The sequence below is a fragment of the Myotis daubentonii genome, chromosome X (genome assembly GCF_963259705.1).
Source record: "Myotis daubentonii chromosome X, mMyoDau2.1, whole genome shotgun sequence".
NCBI classification, from domain to species: domain Eukaryota; kingdom Metazoa; phylum Chordata; class Mammalia; order Chiroptera; family Vespertilionidae; genus Myotis; species Myotis daubentonii.
Window position 1 is genome coordinate 41,823,347 of NC_081861.1, and position 22,997 is coordinate 41,846,343.

General features: G+C 35.8%; 1 protein-coding gene across 9 annotated transcripts in view; it reads left to right on the plus strand.

Moving 5' to 3' along the window:
• KLHL13 (kelch like family member 13) overlaps positions 1-22,997 on the plus strand; it is a 462,679-nt gene that overhangs the window by 325,314 nt on the left and 114,368 nt on the right. For 8 of the 9 annotated variants that reach the window (XM_059679895.1, XM_059679896.1, XM_059679893.1 and 5 more), the window contains one exon: positions 16,539-16,612. The exons of the other annotated variant lie outside the window; for it this stretch is intronic. In XM_059679895.1, coding sequence (XP_059535878.1) covers positions 16,539-16,612 — 74 coding nt within the window. The remainder of the gene's footprint in view (positions 1-16,538; positions 16,613-22,997) is intronic. 9 annotated transcript variants of the gene reach the window in all.

Consider the following 22,997-nt stretch of genomic DNA (forward strand, 5'->3'; position numbering starts at 1 on the left):
GTGTGCACATCTATACTAATAAAAGGGTAATATGTTAATTAGACCAGGAGACATTTTGGGAGACCTTCCGGACATCCTTCCTGACAAAGCCATGGTGGCAGGGCTGAGGCAGAGGTGGTTAGGGGTTATCAGGCCAGGATGGGAGGGCAGTTGCAGTTGATTAGGCCGGCAGGGGCGGCCAGTTGGGAGTGAGCAGGCTGGCACCGGGGGGCTAGTTGGGGGCAAGCAGGCCAGCAGTGGGGGGCCGTTGGGGATGATCAGACTGGCAGGGGGGACAGTTGGTGGTGAGAAAGCTGGCGGGGGGGGGCAATTGGGGGCGATCAGGCTGGCAGGAGGGGCGGTTGGGGGTGAGCAGGCTGGTGGGGGGACAGTTGGGGATGAGCAGGCCGGTGAGTGGGGGCTGTTGGGGGTGAGCAGGCTGGCATGCAGAGCGGTTAGGGGCGATCAGGCAGGCAGGCAGGTGAGCGGTTAGGAGCCAGCGGTCCCAGATTGCGAGAGGGATATCCGACTGCCAGTTTAGGCCCGATCCCTGTGGGCGGCAGTCGGACATCCCCCGAAGGGTCCCAGATTACAGAGAGTGAAGGCCGGGCTGAGGGACACCCCCCGCCCCCATGCAGAAATTTCGTGCACTGGGCCACTAGTATATACATATTTGCACTTGTGGGCAGGTCTATTAACTCTTGGCCAGGCTGGTGTCCTTAAGGTATAACCCACTAGATATCTATAGTTAAATTGTGTTTTAAAGTCACTTGAAATGTATTTCTTTTTTTATGTAGTCATAGCAACAACAGAATACACAGTTTGGGCCATTTATTTAATTTTACTTTTGAGTTTTAATATTGGTTTTTGAATTAATTTTGGTTTTGAATTAGATATAATATTTATACACTTTAAAAGTCAAATCTGCAAAAGAAGTCATATTCAGAGAAGTCTAACTACAACCTTTCTCTTCCAATATAGGTAACCATCCTTTCTCTCCTCTTACATAAAAGATAGCACACTTGCCCAGTGGGCATAGCTCTGTGGTTGAGCATTGACCTATGAACCAAGAGGTCACAGTTCAATTCCTGGTCAGGGAACATGCCTATTGAAGGTAGATGGAGTAATGGTCAGAAATGGGCTTGATCCCCGGTGGGAGCCGTGCAGGAGGCAGCTGATCAATGATTCTCTCTCATCATTGATGTTTCTATCTCTCTCTTCCTCTCCCTTCCTCTCTGAAATAAATAAAAATATATTTTTAAAAAGCTAGCACACTGTACACACTATGAGGTTTTATCTTTCCTTCTTTATTCCCTCCCTCCCTCCTTTCCTCCTCCTCCTGCTCCTTCATTTCATTATTCTTTCTACTTGCTTAAGAATATATAGTATGAAGAAAAAGAATATATAGTATGCTGGAGATAACTCTATAGTAGTAAATGGAGATATTCCTATGTTTTACAGCTGCTTAGTACTCCATCATGTATATGCACTGTCGTTTATTCAACCACTCCCTCACTGATGGCTATTTAGACTGTGTTTGCTTTTACAAATATCCTAGTGTGTATAATAAGATCTTCAGTTAGATCTGTAAGAGAATTTTAACTTTAGTGAAATTAAGGACAACCTGTGCAGTTTGGTAACGGGAATGTAAAATACTGAGTAGTGAGTTAATGCCTACGTCATTGACCTTTTCATGGTGATGTAGGTTATTGTGATAGCAGATGTTTTGTTCAAGGTTTTTATTCAATTCCTTCATGTGTTATTGGCTATAGTTGAAATTATCTGCTTCAGTGAGATGCCATGAAGATTACTTAGGCTTAACATAGCAGAAGGCTGAGACTGACATGAACTTATTAAAGACAGCATATTTACATAGCCCCTTGCTGTATTTTCCCCTTCTCATACCCATTGTGAGAAGAACATTTTAAAAAATACATTTTTTCCCTTTTGTACTTTTTTTTTCTCTCTTTAAATTTCTAATCACTTTGGTAAAAAGCTTTTTAAATCAAAATTTTTTTTGGTCATTGATAAAACAGATAGAGGATTAAATGCAAGTGTCTCTGAACTCTTGTCCATGCTGGAGATCAGAGGTTGGGCCTCCGTTTGGGGGCTATAGGTTTCTCACCTGGGCTGCTTGACATCTTCAATGTAGTATAGACAAAAGGAGCCTTTTAAGTTTGAGTCCTAAACTTTAAAGAACAACGTTCTAAGTGTAAGCCTTGGTGCTCTGGATACTTTCAAGTGATTTTTTTTCCTCTTTTAAATACTAACCCAATCCAACACCTTCAACCTGTCTTTTATTGTTAGTAATGTGAAATGTCGGAAAGAAGGGAGAAATATTTAATGGGACATATTAGAAAGATATTTTATATGTTTCTGTAAGTAAATACGTAAATTATCATAAAAATTTTGTTTTTAATCTATTGAAGGTAGATGGAGTAATGGTCAGAAATGCTAAGTACCAAAAATATTTAGCAATGTGAATTCTTTTGTTTTCAAATGATCTTCCTTTCTTCACTCTTAGTAAGAAATTTATGAAGTTAAAGTTTATAGGGCAGACTCTCAAATCCTCAGCCACCCTCACTGGCCATTTTCAATCCCTGTGGTTTGCCCTACTAGCAATTGGTTCCTCAAACTAGGGTTGCCAGATTTAGCAAATGAAAATGCAGGATACCTAGTCAAACACGAATTCCAGATAAACAACAACTATTTTTTTTTTAGTATAAGAGAGAGTCCATGCAATATTGGGGACATCCTTATACTAAAAATGTACTCACAGTTTATCTGAACTTTGAATTTAACTGGATGTCCTATATTTTGCCTGGCAATCCTATTCTAAACCAGGAATATTGGAAGTCCCAATTAACAAGCCAAAAAGCCTTTAAGTCATATTAATTGATGCCATGACACACTGACTTCTTTTGACTAGGGTTCTCTTCTCTAGTTGTCCCTCCAGTTTTGCTTGCACTGCCCTAGTGTCATGAGTCAGTGGTTTCATACTAAACCTATTTTGTGTTAGTTACTGTGATTATATTCTTTTAATATTACTTTTGCCAATCAAATGTGTGAAAAGAAAGTTGGTTCTAAGAAAACAAAGTTGAGTGTCTTGTGATAACTCCTGAAAATTAGGGGTCCATTTAAATGCTTATAATTTAAAAAGCTGTCTCTACATATGGGTGAGATAGCTGCAGTGCCCTGCTGAGCCATACTGGAGCCTGAGGCAGTAGGAGAAATCAGTAATGCTTATGCTGCCTTTATTTAAAATATTGATATTTTGTTCATCATGGGTTTTCTGTAAGAATGTACATTTTTAAAACACAGGTCTATTGAGATTTAATTCACATTCCATAGAATTCATCTATTTAAAATGTGCAATTCCATAATTTTTAGTACATTCATAGATATATGCAACTATCACCATAGTCAATTTTGGTGTATTTTTGTCCTGAGAAAAATTAATCTCCTACCCTTTAGATGTTCAGGATGGGGCAAAAGTGGCTTTACAGTTGTGAGTACATGAAACATAGAGTTTATTCTTGTATTATTATTTATTAATTAATTATTTTATTATTAACCTACTATTGTTCACCCCTCACCTCTTGTCTCCTACAGCTTTAAGCAACCACTACTCTACTTTCTTTGTCCATAAATTTCCCTCTTCTGGACATTTCATATCAATTGAGTTATATAATATGTTACTTTTTTTTTTTTTACTGATTTATTTATTTCCTTTTTTTTGGTTATTCCTCACCCCAGGGTATTTTTCCATTGTTTTTTAGAGAGAGTGGAAGGGAGGGAGGGAAGGGGAGAAAGAGAGAGAAACATCAATGTGAGAGAGACACAGCAATTGGTTGCCTCCTGCATGTGCCCTGGCCAGGGCCTGGTGATTGATCCTGCAACCTGGGAATTGAACCTGAGACCCCCTTGGTGCACAGGTGCTCTAACCATCTAGAAACACAGGCCAGGGCTTACTGTCTTCTTTCAGTTAGTATGATGTTTTCATTGGTCATCCATGTTTTAGCATATGTCTCTACTTCATTCCCTTTTATGGCTAAATGGTATTCTACTGTATGGATATACCAAATCTCAATGTGGATTTCATTTACATTTTCCTAATGACCAGTAATGTTAAACATCTATTCATGTGCTTATTGGTAATTTTTATATCTTCTTTAGAGAAATGTCTGTTCAAGTTCTTTGTTCATTTTTTTTAATTGACTTTTTTGTTGTTGAAATGGAATTCTGAATATTAATCCCTTGTCAAATATATGATTTGAAAATATTTTCTCCAATTCTGTACATTAATTTTTCACTTTTCTTGGTAATATCCTTTGGTACAAAAGTTTTTAGTTTTAATGAAGTCCAAATTATCTATGTTTTCTTCAGTTGTTTATACTTTTGGTGTCATATTTAAGTTTCCTTTGCCACATCCAAGGACATAATGATTTACCTACATATTATCTCCTAAATATTTTATAGTTTAGCTCTAACATTTAGGTTTTTTATTCATTCTAGTTAGTTTTTGTATATTGTGTGAAGTAAGTGAATTTTAGGATCAGCTAGACAGTTTCTACAAAGAAGTCAGTTGAGATTCTGATTGGGATTATGTTAAGTGTGCTTATCACTTTGGGGAGCATTTTATCATAACAATATTCAGTAAATCAATGAACATGGAATTAACGAAAAAACCTGTATTTAGATCTTATTGGATTTTGTTAGCAGTGTTTTGCCATTTTCAGAGTATAAGATTTGCATTTATTTTGTTAACTGTATTCCAAAGTATTTTATTCTATTATTAATGCAATTTCTTTCTTTCTTTCATTTTTTAAAATCCTTACCCGAGGATATGATTTTCTTGATTTGACAGAGAGAGAGAGAGAGAGAGAGAGAGAGAGAGAGAGAGAGAGAGATCAATTGGTTGCCTTCTGTATGTGCTCCAACTGGGGACTGAACCTGAAACCTAGATATGTGCCCTGACCTGCAATTGAACCTTAACCTTTTGGTGAATGGGACGATGCTCTAACCAACTGAGCCACCCAGCCATGACTGGAATTGTTTTTTTAATTCCATTTTCATATTGTTTATTGCAAGTGTATATAATTGGGTTTTGTATATTGATCTTATACCCCATAACTTTGGTAAACTCATTTATTAATTTAATAGTTTTTTTAGTCAATTCTTTAGGATTTTCTATATGCAACTTATATCACCTGTGAATAGAGATAGTTTTATTGCCTCCTTTCTAATTTGGATGCCTTTTATTTCTTTTTCTTGACTACTTGTACTGGCTACTGCTGCCAGCATGTTGTAGAATAGAAGTGTGGAGAGCAGCACCCTTTTCTTGTTTCAGACCTTAGGGAGCAAGCATCCAATCTGTCATCAATAAGTATAATGTTACTTGTGGAATCCTTTTTTAAAAATGGCATTACATTGACATTTATCTTGAATACTGAGTTTTGACATTCCCTTAAAATTTTGAGTCTGAGATCTCACTCAATTCATATCAGTCCTGGCTCTACAGTGTAAAAATAATTGGGGGAAATTGTAAAAATGCATAAGCATTCTGAATTCCTATTGATGTGCAAGTGTTTTTATGTTCTCTTTCTGTTTTAAAGAATACAAATCTGTAAATCAAAAGTTCATGCATTCATTGTGGTGGTGAGGTTAATTTATGAAATAAGGTACTATGATCCAATTAGAAGGCCAGTGTACAAAGAAAAAGTCTTGGCTCTAGTTCAAATCATAAGTCAAATCACAAATAATTTCTAGTTTAACTTTTTTTGATTTATTAACAACTATGGGCCTGAATATAACCCATAAGGTGGCTATGAAAGATTGTATAAAGGATAGAGCTACCTGCATTTCCCTTTCTGTCTTCTTTCATTTTGTTCAATTTGCTAAGTTTATGTGTGATGGACCCAAATAAACTATCTTATCCAGGCCTGCAATGCTGTTCTCTCTTGAATCTCTTACACAGTGAAAGTTGAATGATTTAATTTCCTAATTATGTTGGAAAGGCTTTTGTCTGGAATGTTGCTTTCTGTGGAATTCTGATGAGTGAATTGTCAACAGTTTTGCCATATTTGAAAATCATTTACTAAAAAGAGGTAAAACTATAGTAAATAAACTACACTAGATGTGACCAGAGCAGGTTTTTATTGTTTTCATTTAATTGAGTCTTATGACTGTGACTGAGTGGGATGTTAAACAGTATTGTATCTTTTAAAAGTTAATTACTTCGTTTTAATTTAATGTTGAAGAACATGGTAAACCTTTAAGGAAGTATATTATAAGTAAATACAATTTTTCTATGGTTATGGTACACTAATTAGTAGACCTTAATTAAAGAGGGTTAATTAGAAATGTATAGACTATTAAAAAGTTCATCAATGTGAATTCTTCAAACTTTGCTCACAAACATTTTGTCAACAATGTAGTCAAAGATTTTAAATATCTTTATTCATACTCACCTAAATTATTTTGGGAAGGTAGTAATACTTTTTATTTTTTATTTTTTTAAAATATATTTTATTGATTTTTTACAGAGAGGAATAGAGAGGGATTGAGAGTTAGAAACATCAATGAGAGAGAAACATCGATCAGCTGCCTCCTGCACACTCCCCACTGGGGATGTGCCCGCAACCAAGGTACATGCCCTTGACTGGAATCGGACCTGGGACCCTTCAGTCTGCAGACCAACACTCTATCCACTGAGAAAAACCGGTTAGGGCAATACTTTTTATTTTTAAAGAAATACCATACTGAATTTATCACTGGGAAAGATATACTTTATTTTTGCTATTGTTTATTTGGTGCCTGGTGTTTAGAACATGGAGTTCAGATTTCAGCTATAGGTTGATTTAAAAACCAGAATCCTCCAGCTAAAGGCCTCTTATGAAAAGATAATACAATGATTCAATCTTTGATTTTACAACACTGGAAAAATATAATGAAATAAAAACTCTGCTTGCATCTGGACTTTTCAAGAGTCACTTGGAATTTGATAATTCCATTATGTTGGAGATGTAGGCATTTTTGTTTTAAGATAGCTTATGAACCTCATTTTGCTTGGATAAACAGCTTTCTATTAAGATAATTAGTGTAATGTAAAACCACTTAAGATTTTTACTCTTTGTAACATTGAGGACAAATTGAATTATGGCCTGTGACCACGGCAATGGGGAAAAAACCCCAATAACCTTTACCTTGCTTAAACTCACCCGACTGGAAGTTTTCATAGATGAGCCCAATTAATTTCCTTCCTCAGTAAAATGCACAATAATTTTTATCTTCCATGAATTTCTATATAGATTTCATTTGAAATTTTTGGTAAGCTTTTTTTTCCTTTTTTTTCTTTTGTTGTCTTTCTCTTGTTTATAATATTTTATGGGACATGTAAGGTTTTCTATGCTAACTAGGACATGAGACGTCTTACTGTCTTTTGAAGGTAAAAATGTGGAAAAAAATAAAATATGTGACTAATTGTCTTTAACCTGGCTGTGGATTTTGTCTCAGTTTCAAACACACACACATACACACACACACACACACACACAATTAAGGGCAAACATCTTAAATTTTTTGTAATTACAATTCACATTCAAAATTATTTTATATTAGTTTTAGGTATAGAATATAGTGGTTAGACAATCATATACTTTATGGTGTTCCTCCTGATATTTCCAGTACCCACCTGACACCATACATAGTTATTACAGTATTACTGACTATATTTCCTATGCTGTTATTTATATCCCTGTGACTATTTTGTAACTACCAATCTGTACTACTGAATCCTTTTACTTTTTTCTTTTTCCTTTTTTTAGAATTAAAAAAAACATTTTTACACTATTTCAGATGTCCCCCCTTTCCTTCCCTTTCCTCCCCTCCCTTCAGCCCCCCCTGCCCCCAGGGCCTTCCCCTCTACTGCTTTCATCCAGTCCTCCAACCTCCCTCCCCTCTGGCAACAATCAGTCTGTTTTCTGTATTGATGAGTCTGCTTCTGTTTTTTATTTATTTATTTATTTATTTATTTTTAAATATTGCTCTTTAGGTTCCACATATAAGTAAATCATGATATTTGTCTTTCTCTTACTGATTTCACCTGGCCTATAACTTCTAGATCCATCCATGCAGTCACAAATGGTAAGCTTTCATTCTTTTTATCAGTAACTAGAGGCCTAGTGCATGAAATTTGTGCACTGAGGCGGGGGATCCCTCAGCCTGGCCTGAGCCCTCTCGCAGTCTGGGACCCCTTGCTCCTTACCGCCTGCTGGCAGTGGAGGTGGGAGAGACTTCTGCCACCACTGCTGCGCTTGCCAGCTGTGAGCCCAGCTTCTGGCTGAGTGGTGCTCCCCCTGTGGGAGTGCACTGACTGCCAGGGGACAGCTCCTGCATTGAATGTCTGCCCTCTGGTGTTCAGTGCGCATCATAGTGACTGGTTGTTCCCCCGTTTGGTCGATTTGCACATTAGGGTTATTTTTTATTGTCTAAAGTTTTACATTTGTCTTATTTTTCTCCAATTGACCCCCCCCCCCCGCCATTCCCACCCCAGGCAAGCCCCCACTTCCCCAGAGCCTGTGTCAATTGGATATGCTAATATTAAAGAGGCTACTCCATTATACATATATGTCACCACTTTTTTATCCACTCATCTATTGATGGGCACTGGATTGTTTTCATATCTGGGCTATTGTAAATAATGCTGCAATGAACATATATTCTTTCAAATTAGTGTTTTGGGTTTGTTCAGATATGTACCCAGATGTGGAATCACTTGGTCATAAGGCAGCTCCATTTTTTAATTTTCTGACTAGACTCTATACTGTTTTCCATAGTGGCTGCACCAATCTGCATTCCAACCAATAGTGTACAAGGGTTCACTTTTCTCCACATACTCCCCAACATTTGTTGTTTGTGGATTTATTGAATATATAATAGATATTCTGACAGGATTCAGATGATATCTTATTGTGGTTTGAATTTGCATTGCTCTGATGATTGGGGATGTTGAGCATTTCTTCATATGTCCTCTCTAGAGAAGTGTCTATTCAAGTTCTCTGTTGATTCTATTTTTATTTTTTAATTATATTTTATTGTTTAAAATATTCAGATAGTAGTACATATGTCTCCTTTTTTCCCCATTGACCCTCCCCTGGTCTCCCCTACTCCCTGGCACATGCCCTTACTCCCCCTCCCCCTTCAGTGTCTTGTGTCCATTGGTTATGCTTATATGCATGCATACAAGTCCTTCAGCTGATCTCTTACCTACCCCCCGCAACACGCCCCAGCCTTCCCACTGTAATTTGACACTCTGTTCGATGCTTCTCTGCCTCTGAATCTATCTTTCTGTTCATCAGGTTATAATGTTCTTTATTATCCATAAATGAGTGAGATCATGTGGTGTTTTTCTTTCACTTCCTGGCTTATTTCACTTGGCATAATGCTCTCCAGTTCCATCCATGCTGCTGCAAATGGTAAGAATTCCTTCTTTTTTATAGCAGTGTAGTATTCCATTGTGTAGATGTACCATAGTTTCCTAATCCACTCATCTGTTGATGGGCATTTAGGATGTTTCCAAATCTTGGCTATTGTAAATTGTGCTGCTATGAACATAAGGGTGCATTTACCCTTTCTGATTGGCGTTTCTGGTTTCTTGGGATATATTCCTAGAAGTGGTATTACTGGGTCAAATGGCAGTTCCATTTTTACTTTTTTGAGGAAACACCATAATGTTTTCCACAGTGGCTGCACCAGTCTGCATTCCTACCAGCAGTGCATGAGGGTTCCATTTTCTCCGCATCCTCTCCAGCACTTGTCATTTGTTGATTTGTTGATGATAGCCATTATGACAGGTGGGAGGTGGTACCCATTGTCATTTTGACTTGCATCTCTCAGATGGTTAGTGACTTTGATCATGTTTTCATGTGTCTCTTGGCTTTCTGAGTGTCCTCTTTTGAAAAGATTCTATTTAGGTCCTTTGCCCATTTTTTGATTGGATTGTTTATTTTCCCTGTAAATGTTGGAGATATACCCTTATCAGAGATAACATTGGCAAATAAGTTCTCCCATGCAGCAGGCTGTCTTGTTGTTTTGTTGATGGTTTCTTTTGCTGTGCAGAAGCTTTTTATTTTGATGTAGTTCCATTTGTTTATTTTCTCCTTAGTCTCTCTTGCCCTAGGATCTGTGTCTGTAAAGATATTGCTAACACATATGTCTGCAATTTTGCTGCCTTTGGAGTCTTGTGGGATTTTTATGGTTTCCCATCTTACATTCAATTCCTTTGAGCTATTTTGATTTTATTTTTGTGTATAGTGTAAGTTGGTGATCTAGTTTCATTTTTTTGCATGTATCTGACCAAATTTCCCAGCACCATTTATTAAAGAGACAGTTTTGATTCCATTGTATGCTTTTGCCTCCTTTGTCGAATATGAATTGAGTATAATGGCTTGGGTCAATTTCTGGGTCCTCTATTCTGTTCCATTGGTCTATATGTCTGTTCTTGTGCCAGTACCAGGCAGTTTTGAGAACCGTGGCTTAGTAATATAGTTTGATGTCTGGTATTGTGAACCCTCCACCTTTGTTCTTCCTTCTCAGGATAGCTGTGGCTATTCGGGAACCTTTTTAATTCCAGATAAATTTTGGAGATTTTGTTCTAGATCTTTGAAATATACCGTTCATATTTTAATAGGTATTGCATTGAATCTATAGATTGCTTTAGGTAATGTGGACATTGAAATGATGTTGATTCTACCAATCCATGAACATGGGATGTTCTTCCATTTGTTTATATCTTCCTCTATCTCTTTTTTCAATGTCCTTTAGTTTTCAGAGTACAGATCTTTTACATCCTTGGTTAAGTTTATTCCTAGGTATCTTAATTTTTTTTTTTTTGGGTGCAATGGTAAATGGGATTGTTTTCTTTTCATTTCTCTTTCTGTGAGTTCATTATTGGTGTATAAAAAGGCCATAGATTTCTGGTTGTTAATTTTGTATCCTGCTACATTCCCAAATTCATTTATTAGGTCTAATAGTTTTTTAATGGCGTCTTTGGGGTTTTTTATGTATAATATCATGTCGTCTGCAAATAAGGACAGTTTTACTTCTTCTTTTACAATTTGGATGCCTTTTATTTCTTCTTCTTGCCTGATCGCTATGGCTAGCACTTCTAGTACAATGTCGAACAGGAGTGGTGAAAGTGGGCATCCTTGTCTTGTTCCTGTTCTTAGGGGAAATGGATTTAGTTTTTGCCCATTGAGTATGATGTTGGCTGTAGGTTTGTCATATAGGGCTTTTATTATGTTGAGGTATGATCCCTCTAATCCCACTTTGCTGAGAGTTTTCATCAAGAAAGGGTGTTGGATTTTGTCAAATGCTTTTTCTGCATCAATTGATATGATTATGTGATTTTTGTCTCTCAGTTTGTTTATGTGATGTATCACATTTATTGATTTTCCGATATTGAACCATCCTTGCATTCCTGGAATAAATCCCACTTGGTCATGGTGTATGATCTTTCTAATGTATTGCTGAATCCAATTTGCTAGGATTTTGTTGAGGATTTTAGCATCTATGTTCATCAAGGATATTGGTCTTTAGTTCTCTTTCTTTGTGGTGTCTTTATCTGGTTTTGGGATTAAGGTAATGCTGGCTTCATAGCAAGAGCTTGGAAGTGTGCCTTCCTCTTGAATTTTTTGGAATAGTCTGAGTAGGCTAGGTTTTAGTTCTTCTTTGAATGCTTGTTAGAACTCCCTTGTAAAGCTGTCCGGACCAGGGCTTTTGTTTGCTGGAAGGTTTTTGATCGCTGTTTCAATTTCTTCAGTAGTTATTGACATATTCAGGTTTTTTGACTCTTCTTGGTTTAGTTTTGGGAGCTTGTCTTTTTCTAAGATTATGTCCATTTCATCTAGGTTGTCCATTTTGTTGGAATAGAGATGTTCATAGTATTTTTTCATAATCATTAGTATTTCTGTGGGATCAGTTATTATTTCACCTCTTTCATTTCTGATTTTGTTTATTTAGGTCCTCTCTCTTTGCTTCTTGATGAGCCGTGCTAGAGGTTCATCAATCTTGTATATCCTTTCAAAGAACCAGCTCTTGGTTTTTGTTGATCTTTTGTATTTTTTTTTTTTGGTCTCTATGTCATTTATCTCTGCTCTGATCTTTATTATTTTCTTCCTTTTGCTTATGCTGGGCTTTTCTTGTTGCTCTCTTTCTAACTCTTTGAGTTGTAGTATTAGATAATTTATTACCATTGTTTCTTGCTTTTTGAGGCAGGCCTGTAGAGCTATGAACTTCCCTCTCAAGACTGCTTTCACTGTGTCCCATAGATTTGGGATTGTTGTGTTTTCATTGTTGTTTGTTGCCATCATGCTTTTTTATTTCTTCTTTGATCTCTCTGGTAACTGAGTCATTGTTTAATAGCATGCTATTTAGCCTCCAGGTGTTTTTTTTATCGGTTTTATTGTAGTTGATTTCTAGTTTTATGCCATTGTGGTCTGAGATGGTGCTTTATATGATTTCTGTCTTCTTGAATTTCAAGAGACTTTGCCTGTGACCCAATATATGGTCTATCTTTGAAAATGACCCATGTGCACTTGAGAAGAATGTATATTATGTGGCTTTGGGGTGAAATGTTCTGAAGATGTCAATTAATTCCATCTGATCTAGTGCATCATTTTGGATTGATGTTTCTTTGCTGATTTTTTGTTTAGAGGATTTGTCCAATGGTGATAGTGGGGTATTAAATTCTCCTACTATGACTGTATTGCTATCAATCTCTCCCTTGATATCCTCCAAAAGTTTTTTTTATGTATTTGGGTGTTCCTGTATTGGGTGTGTATATGTTTACCAGAGTTATATTTTCTTGTTTAATTGCTCCCTTTAGTATTATGAAGGGGCCTTCCTTATCTCTTGTTATGTCCTTCACTTTGAGATCTAATTTGTCCGATGTAAGCATTGCTACCCCAGCTTTTTTTTTCATTTCCATTCCCCTGAAAAATCTTTTTCACTTGAGTTTACTTTGGTACTATTTCAGTTTTATTTTTTACCTTTAAACTTTTGATCGTTCTGGAATTTATTTAGGTTACCCTCATGTAAACTGCAGTAGTGTGTAATTAATTTGTTTTTCTAAAGGCTATCCAATTATTCCCCAATTATTTTTAATCATTCATTTTTCCCTTGTTTGAAGGCCACTTTTGCCATGGAGAGTCACTTCCTGATGTATTTGAGTTCCCCATAAGTTCCTGAAAGAATTTAGTTTTGTTTTATTTTTCAAACCACTGAAGTGTGGTTCTCCTAATCCATATTGACTCTTTTAAAAATATCATCATTTACTTTATAAACTATTAAATCAATTAGCAATATTTTCCTTGATCTTGGCAGAGTTTGAAACAGTTGAATTTCTTCCAACTACTCTTCTGTACCACACTTCTCAACTTTTATCTCACAATTCTCTTAGTTTCCCACCTACCCTTTTTTTTTTTTTTGCCAGCTTGTCTTCCTGTTTCTTGTACAACGTTGTTCTTTGGAATTCCACCTTTCCCATGGCAAATAAAATCCTGAGTAATATTTCCCAATCTCATCACTTCAACTATTACTTAATGGCTAAATATTCCTATATTTTCATTGTAGTTCCAATCTAAATGTCTATATATTCAGGTTTCTATTAATTACTATATTGTGTGTTCTAGGGTATTTCAATATGCCTATGTCAAACCATTGTTCTCCTTGCTTTCAATATTTTTCTTTCTTCTCTGAATCCTACCTCACTTGATATCATCATCTCAGTTACCTACATAGATTTTGTCTTTGATGTTCCCTTTTCCCTGTGATATCTGTCAGTGATCTTCAGTTGTAAGTCTGTGCCCTTTTTTCATGCCTTTTCTATCAAGTAGTTTATTAGCTGGTCTCCATACTTCTCTCTCTCTCTCTCTCTCTCTCTCTCTCTCTCTCTCTCTCTCTCTCTCTCTCCTATTGTCCTTTGTTGCAGGCAGTGTTAATTAAAGCTTATAAAACAGTAGGCTTTAGTTAAATCCTGCATAAAGTGATCACATGTGTTTATTTCTTCTCCTTTCCTAACTCCATTAAAATTAAAGTAATGAAATTGAAAAATTCAAGAGGAAAAAGAGAACAGAAGTGGAAACATTGACAGATGTATGGTTGAAACTAATTTTTTACTTAGAGCAAAGGAAGTTACGACTTCAATATCTCCCCCTACATGAACATTTGAGAGAAACCAACTAATTCTTCCTCTATAACTACTAATGTTTCAAAACTTGGAGGCACCTGATCTGGGAAGGCAGGAATGAGTGATGAGATTGAAAACATGGGCTGTTTCTTGAAAGTCTTTATAATAAGTAGCTAGAGTCCAAGTCTTTTTGCCCACTCTCTGTTCCTCGGAAGATCAGAGGTTTCTTATATGGAGAATTTGAATGGGAGCACCCCAGACTCAGAGATCCGGGTGCAGCAGGTAGATTGGTTGAAAATATGGGATTAAGTGAAAATGTGCATACCTAATTTTAGGACCTATATTTCTACCCAAGATGCAGTTAAAAGTAGCATGAATTATTTGTTTTCACATTCCCAGATTCCTAATAGTAATCTTGATATAGTTTGATTTTTTTTTCTTGGATCATCTTCTAAGAAACCGTAACCTAAACAAAATTAAAATTCCTCAATAACTACAATTCTCTTGACACAAGCATTTTTAGAAACTGTATGTCAAAGTCAATTGATTTTGAGATGCTTAAATTTTTTAAAAATTTTATTTAGGCTGCTCAATTTTTAAAATTGTGATAGGATTATAAACATAGAATAGGACTATGAAATAAATATAAATGTTACATTGTTATTTGATTTGTTTCATTTTTAGAGTTATGAAGACCCAAGAAATAGAGTGCTTTATTTCCTTCTCCTTCTTTTGCTATTGTCTCTAAATTAAAGGGCAGAAAGAGGGCAAGGAACAATGAAAACATTTATTTCTCAAGCTTAATTGTTTTAGTTCTTCACATAGTTTTACAACAAACATAATTATATAAACAAATTAAATTGCATCTTCCCAATGCAATATAGTGATTTTAATTAAAAATATTTAATGTTGACATTATTGCAGGTGTCCCCCATATCCTCCCCTTTGCCCACCTCTACTTACCCCTGCCTCCTCCGCACTTGGCCTTCATCAAACTATTGTCCATGTCCATGGGATATGTATATATGTTCTCTAGCTAATCCCTTCAACTTCTTTATCCAGTCACTCCCACCCCCACCCTTCTGGCTCCTGCCAGTCTATTCCACTTTGTCAGTTTATTTTGTTCTTTAGATTCCACATGTTAGTGAGATCATATGGTACGTGTCTTTCTCTGCTGACTTCTTTCGCTTAGCATAATAGTCTCCAGGTCTATCCATGCTGTTCCTTCTTTTTTAAAGCCACAAAATATTCCATTGTGTATATGTACCATAGTTTTTTAATGCTCTCAACTGCTGGTGGACCATCTAGGCTGTTTCCATATCTTAGCTATTGTAAATAATGCTACTATGAACATAGAGGTGCATATATTCTTTCTGATAGGTGTTTCAGGATTCTTAGGATATATTCCTGGAAGTGAAATCACTGGATCAAATGTCAGTTCCATTTTTAATTTCTTGAGGAAACTCCATACTATCTTCCACGTAACTGCACCAGTCTGCATTCCCACCTACAGTGCACGAGGGTTCCCTTTTTTCCACATTCTCACCAACACTGATAATTAGTGACCTTGAGCATTCTTTCATGTCTACTGGTCATCTGTATGTCCTTAATTAAATATCCGTTTTTGCTTCCCAATGTATTTGAAATTAATAAAATACATTAAATATACTCTACATCTCCAACACAAAGCATTCACATTACTAAAAACCAGTATATTAATTAGATAAAGTTCAGTTTACTACAAACTACCTCCACCTTTCCCATAAAAAAATCAACAGGCATGACCAAAACAAAAATTCAGTGCAGATCAGGAAAACAATGCTTTTATCCCCACTACCTATTTTATATCTTTAGATTTAAAAATATTATACCTTTCTAGCCTTAATTTTGACCAATCACTTCTAAAATTGTGGGCCCTGTTTATGGGCTGCTCAGGCCTTTAGTTTTCCTGGTAAAATGGAAATTAGTCCTGTCAGTATCTACTTGGAAAATGTTTGCCTCAACCCTTTGCTCTAACTTCTCTTGTCTAACCCAACTTCACACAGACTCCTCAGTTCTTCTGACTTTCATTTAATCCAACTTCTGTATACTTGTTTTTATTTCATGGATAATTGCTAGCTAATGATTTCACCTGAAATTTAGTCAATACTTTTTTAATGATTCAGTATGGTATTTTGTAGATATTTTGACTGTTGCAGATTGAGTTTCTTATATTCCTTTATTTTCTAAGTTATCATATGGACATTAGGTACATGGATATATATTTTGCATTTCTGTCACAAAATATATGAAATACTACAAAGGTAGCACAATTAGAAACTTCTAGTATTGGTTTTCATAGTAAATATTGACTTATTTTCCTCCTGAACAGATTCTTATCCAACTTGTGGAGGTGATGGATCAACTGCATCTAGGGGAATCAGTTGCTGCAGTTCTCCGTAACAGGTATATTTATGGAAACAATTTACCTTATAAATAACATAATGTCTCTCCTGCCCATTGATATACCTAACATAATTGCTATTCAGTAAGTATTTGTTGAATATCTGGAATGAAATAAAAGTATTTGCTATATGAATGAATAAAAATAATTGACAAAGAAAGGGAATGATGAGCATGTTAGTGATCATATGTTCTGAACTAATGAAAAAATAAAAAAATATACTTAGAAATCATAATTAGTATAAATTGTGAACACGTAGAATTCAGTCAGTGGAGCTATTGATTGAAATTTTAAAGCATTTCAATGAATGCATACCAGTATCCATTGCATAAGAATCGATGTCTCAACAAGTATTTTTAAAATAGTATTGCTCTATGATTGTGTGTATGTTTCTGTTATTTAAATATCCAATTAGTCTTACCACTATGCTCAACACCCGAAAATAATATAAAATTATACTAAACTAGAGGCCTAGTGCATGAAATTCGTGCACTTGGGGGGGGGTCCCTCAGCCCAGATTGTGAGAGGGCGCTGGCCAGACGGAGGGACCCCACCAGTGCATGATTAGGGCTGGGGAGGGACATAGGAGGTTGGCCTGTTGGGGAGGTACTGTGGCAAGGCTCCAGGGTGTGTCTGGCCCATCTTGCTCAGTCCCAATTGACCAGACCCCAGCAGCAAGCTAACTTACTGGTTGGAGTGTCTGCCCCCTGATGGTCAGTGCATGTCATAGCGAGCAGTTGAGTGGCCTTACCATATCATTAGCATATTACACTTTGATTGAACAGATGACTGGATGACAGGACACTTAGCATATTAGATTTTTATTATATAGGATGTCAACTGTAATTGAAAAGTACAATTTAAAAATATCCAATTAAAACTCTTACAGGGAGTCATGAGAATTTCAGAGCTCCCTCTGACAATTTAGACTTTTAATTCATGGTTCAAAGAAATATACATAGCCTTTGCTTTGTAGGTATGGAATAATATCCCTTATTCTCAATACTTTAGTTGTATAGTTTGGGTGAAACATTTAAAATAAATATGATGGAATTGTCTATATCATGGTTTTAACACTTAGTAATGGTGTAACCTTGGGAAAATTTCTCTATTGCTCTGTGCCTTAAGTTTCTTATCTATGAAATGGGGATAATAATAATACCTACATCTTAGGATTGTTTTGAGATTAAATAAATGACTATTATGTGTATGTGGAGGGAGGGGAGAAAGAGAAATAGAGAAAAGAAGGTTGGCACAAATAATGGTAAGAGTTTTAATTGGATATTTTTTAAATTGTATTTTTCAATTACAGTTGACATGGTACATCAGTGGTAGTATTGAAATATAATTGTGGGATTTTAACTATTTTGAAAATATAATAATTGTGTTTTTGACATTTAAGATACTTTAAAATATAGGTGTGTCTTAAAAGAATATAAAAAAGTGGCAAGGTTGAAGTAGGAAGTGGACATATATAAAGTCATTATTATTTGTCAGATACTATACTAGGAATTTCACATAATAATCTCATTAAGCAAATATCATATGAAGGGTGACTATTTATTGGAATGTGTTATCTCATCTGGGCAAGGGATTGTAATGTAGACTTGCTAAGAGACCCAAAAAGCAAGAAAATCATAGCAGGATAATGTATGGGCATATTGGGTGAAAAGATAGAAGACAGTAATAGTTGGGAGACATTGAATTCATAATGGAGAATTGAGTATGCAGAGTTCAAGCACTGTTGAATAGGAGGGTCAGAAGAGGAAATAGTAGGACAGGTTCAAGTTGGTAACTGAAGTGGTTATAGCATACTTGGATTTGTTTATTTTCATTATTTTTATTGAGGTATAATTATATATGCTAAAATAAACACAATCCAGTTCAAAATGTAAAACAACTCGATCCCACCAGAGAATTCCTTTGTATCCATTTCTAGTCCATATCCCCTCCATCCTTACTAAGGGAATCACTATTCTGACTTATATATCTTGGATTAGTTTGCTTGTTCTTGAACTTCATGTAAATGGGGTCATACACTGTGTATTCTTTTGTGTATGGCTTCTTTCTTTCAAAATAATACTAATGTTTTTGAGTCTATCATTGCTATGGTATCAGTAGTTCCATCTTTTTATTGTTGTGTAGATTCTATTGTTTAAATCTACCACAATTTCTTTATCCATTTTCTTGTTGATACTCTTTTAAGTTCCATTATTTGGATCTTATGAATAAAGCTGTTATTGACATTTTTTATAAATATTTTTGTACCTATATACACTCATTTAGTTTTTATATGTACCTAGCAGTGGGATTGCTGGGTCATAGGATATATATATATATATATTTAAGTTATTATTAATAGAAACTGCCAAATGCTTTTCTGAAGTGGTGGTGCCATTGTCTACTCTGACCAGTTATAAGTGAAAATCCTCACTAACTCTTGATATTGTTAGTCTCTTTAATTTTAGCCATTCTATTGGGATAAATGGTGATGGAAGGAGATTTGACTTGCAGTGGTGAACACACAAAACAATATGCAGATTATGTATTATAGAAATGTACTCCTGAAACCTATATAATTTTATGAACCAATGACACTTCAATAAGTTAAATAAAAATATGGGGTATATTCTTTTGAGTTTTAAAATTTATTCTGGATATTTAGATGTGTGTATTATGAATATTTTCTTCTAATCTGTAGCTTTCCATCCCATAGTCTTATTTGTATCTTTTGATGAGCATAAGTTTTTTTTAATGAAGGTTAATTTATCATACAGTATTTTTCTTTTATGCTCAGTGCTTTTTGCATCTTGTCCAAGAAATATTTTCCCTTTCAAATTTCAGGCTTTTTTCAGGAAGTTTTATGGTTTTAACCTTCACATTATAAGTGCATTCTTGACCAGAAACAAAAGAAATGAACTTATGGCCTAGATTTCAAATAGAATTTAGATAATTAGTAAGAATACATTATAAAAGAGAAGTCTCTTTGTCCTTTTAATTCTAACTTAATGCCTTTGTAAGTGGCATGGTAACTGAATTGTAACCTGAGTGATACTTGGCAAACCATAGGGATCTAGTCTTATGATTATAGTTTATAACAGTAACTTTTGGTTTCCTACTTTTATAATCTTTCTTATTATAAATAAGACTCCTTTGAAAGAAACATAATCCTGATACTAAATAAACTGATTTAGAGCATAGAAACTGATAGACAACCCCCAATACATTTATGATGCGACCTAATTAAAATATCAAAGCCTGAGAAAAATGGTGCTTGTTTGCATACACACATTATGAACCATTTTTGAATTATAAATAAAATACAAATCAAGCACACTTAAGAATATCTGAAAATAATTAACCATTTGTGACCAAGAAAGTTTATTCTAGAGTGTGAATATTTTCATCCTATGAAGTTATTCATGATGCATCCTCTGTCAATAGTTTTCAGAAAAAAAAAAAAAAGTAAATGCCGGAGGTACTTGAAAATACTCAATGCCCATTTTAGGAATGAAAAAGTTAGTGATAGAAGCTTTTTCTCTTAACAAGAAATATATATATACCAACAACCCAGAAGCAACAAAACAAAGATGCCTATACCCACCATTATTTAATACTAGAGGCCTTGTGCACGAATTCATGCACTGGTAGGGTCCCTTGGGGTGGCCTGCAGAGATTGGACTACAGCTCGCACCCTCAGCCTCGTAGCCCTGAAGCCCACCTGGCACCCTGCCTTGGCCTGGTGCCACCCCCTCATCTGCTCCAATGTCCCGCCTATGGGGCGATTGGTGGGGGTGGGGGGGGAGGGCGCCCAGTTCCCTTAGCACCTGGGAACCAGGAGGCGGCTCTACTCTCTGCTGCCACCGCTGGTCGCAGTCTGCAGGGTGATCGGTGGGGCCATTGGCCCCTGCTCGCACCCGCCTTGGCCTGGCGCCGCCCACTCAGCTGCTCCACCATCCCACCATGGTACCACTCTCATCAGGACCCATCAAGGCTGGCAGCACCTCCACTGCTGCCCACTGCCAGCGCTGCATCACCGACGCCCGTCATGTTCCGCACCTCCCCCTGGTGGTCAGCGCATGTCATAGCAAGCAGTCAAACTCCTGAGGGGACAATTTGGGTATTAAGCTTTTATTATATAAGATATATCTATAAATTCTGGCCAATGTCAATGAAGAGGCATAGTTAATGGAAAAGAGAAGACAAAAAATGATCAAATTTTAGAATCATGTACCTACAGAAGCTAAGACTTGAAAACAGCTTCTTAGTTGATAGACTTTTATTGAGTTCTGAAAAGTAGTTAGATATAAGATAAAAATTAAAAACCAGTAACTTTTATTTATATTAGATGTGATCATTTAGAAGATATAATGGGAAATAATCCATTTACAAAAGCAATAAAACATAAATATGTAGTAATAATTCCAGCAGAACCATGTCTGGGATTTACGTGATGAAAATTTAAAAAATTGAGAAATAAGAAAGAAGATATTTTAAAAATAGGGAGACATACCATAGTATTGAATTAAAAAACTAAATTTTAGGGTGTGGTAAACTCTTCCTGAATTGTTGTGTAGGTTTAACATGAATTTAATAGGATATTTAAAATTCTGACAAAGTGATTATCCAATAAGATAAGGAATGTATTAAATGTATCCCCATTGCTTTATACAATGTCTGGCATGTACTAATTGCTGCTCAAAAAAATCTAATGATTTGTTCTGTTTATTATTTAACAAACATCTATTGTGCAATGATAAGAGCTAAACACTTTCATGTCCTAAAATGTGAAAAGTGATGAAACTTTATTCTCATTGAGCTTGAATTTTTGTGGAGGTACTGGTGTCGTCAGAGAAAAAAACCCAAAATATATGTACAGGAGGAAGTTGCTATGAAAAATTACTAAAGCAGGTAGAAAGATAGAGAATTGAGGGTTGCAGAATAGCATTAACTTCTTACTAGTCTTAGATGTTTTTCGCCTTGCAATCTACCATTCATCATATTTACTCTATTTGAAGTTCTATTCCAGTGACTTATGAGGTACAGAGAGAGGTTAGCCATATGTGGCTTGCTTTGCTGCAAAAAGCATCTTGATCTGAGCAGCATCCTTCTGCATACATTATAGTAATGTCTGGGAGAGGCACATTGTGGTAAAAGTCACCCATTTGGTGTTGTGGTGGTGTTTTCTGATGTTCCTAGCTCTATTAAGGATTTCTATAAGAATCTATAAAGCTCCGACAGTGTTCAAGTTTCAAGTTTTCTAAAAGTATTCTTTGACAAATAAAACATAGCATAAAATATTGTCTTGTATTTGAAATACAAGAAAAAGAATGCCAAACACAATGTAATCAGATCTTCAGCCCTTTAACAAATGTTATATGTCACTTACTGTGCAAGGTATTAGGGATGTAGCAATGAATGGTGATATGGACCCCTGTTTGTTAGGTGGCTACTGTAGTAGTCAAAATAAGAAATGAGGAGAGTCTGAACAATGGTAATAGCAGTGGAAGTGAATCAGAGTGGAGGGGATGGAGTCATGAAATATTTAAGGATAAATTTGACAATATTTGGCATTCAACTAGATTCTTCATACTCTAGTCAAAGTGATCTTTTAAATTTGCTAATCTAATAATGTCACCCAGATTGCCTTTTCCTTTGACTATTGAAATCCCACCTGTTCTTTAAAGACCCAGATCAAATTCCATGTCCTGCCTAAAACCTTCCACGATCAATCCATCCAGATTACTAGGAAGGTCTCTTTGGTCTCTTAGCTATTTTACCCCTGCAATGATTTTTATCGCATTCAGTTCTGCATTGAAGTAACTTGAATGTGTCTTTGCTTACAACACCATTAAGAGAGCTTTTTCTTTAATTAACTTTATTGTTGAAAGTATTAACAACGTCTCCCTTTGCCCCCTATTCACTCCCTCAACCCTACTCCCATCCCTTTCCCGGGCCTTCACCACACTATTGGCTTATGCATATATGCATGGAGCTTTTCTAGAGAACTATATCTAATTTATATTTATTTTATATTGTATACTGTACAGGATTTTGTGCATAATAGACATTCATTAAAAATTTGTAGCCATAGCTGGTGTAGCTCTGTTGGTTGGGCATCATCTAATGCACTGAGATGTTGCTGGTTCCATTCCAGGTCAGGGCACATGCCTGAGTTGCAGGCTGGATCCCTGGTAGGGGTCATGCAGAAGGCAGCTGATCGATGTTTCTCTCTTTCCCTTCTCTTTCTCTAAAAAGTCAATGAAAATATTAAAAATATAATAGTAATGTGTAGAAGTTATTACATTTATCAGCAATTATTTGTTACTAATAATTTTACTCAGTCAAATTGTTTAGGTAGTTTGGTTTCCCAAAGTAAACTCTTAT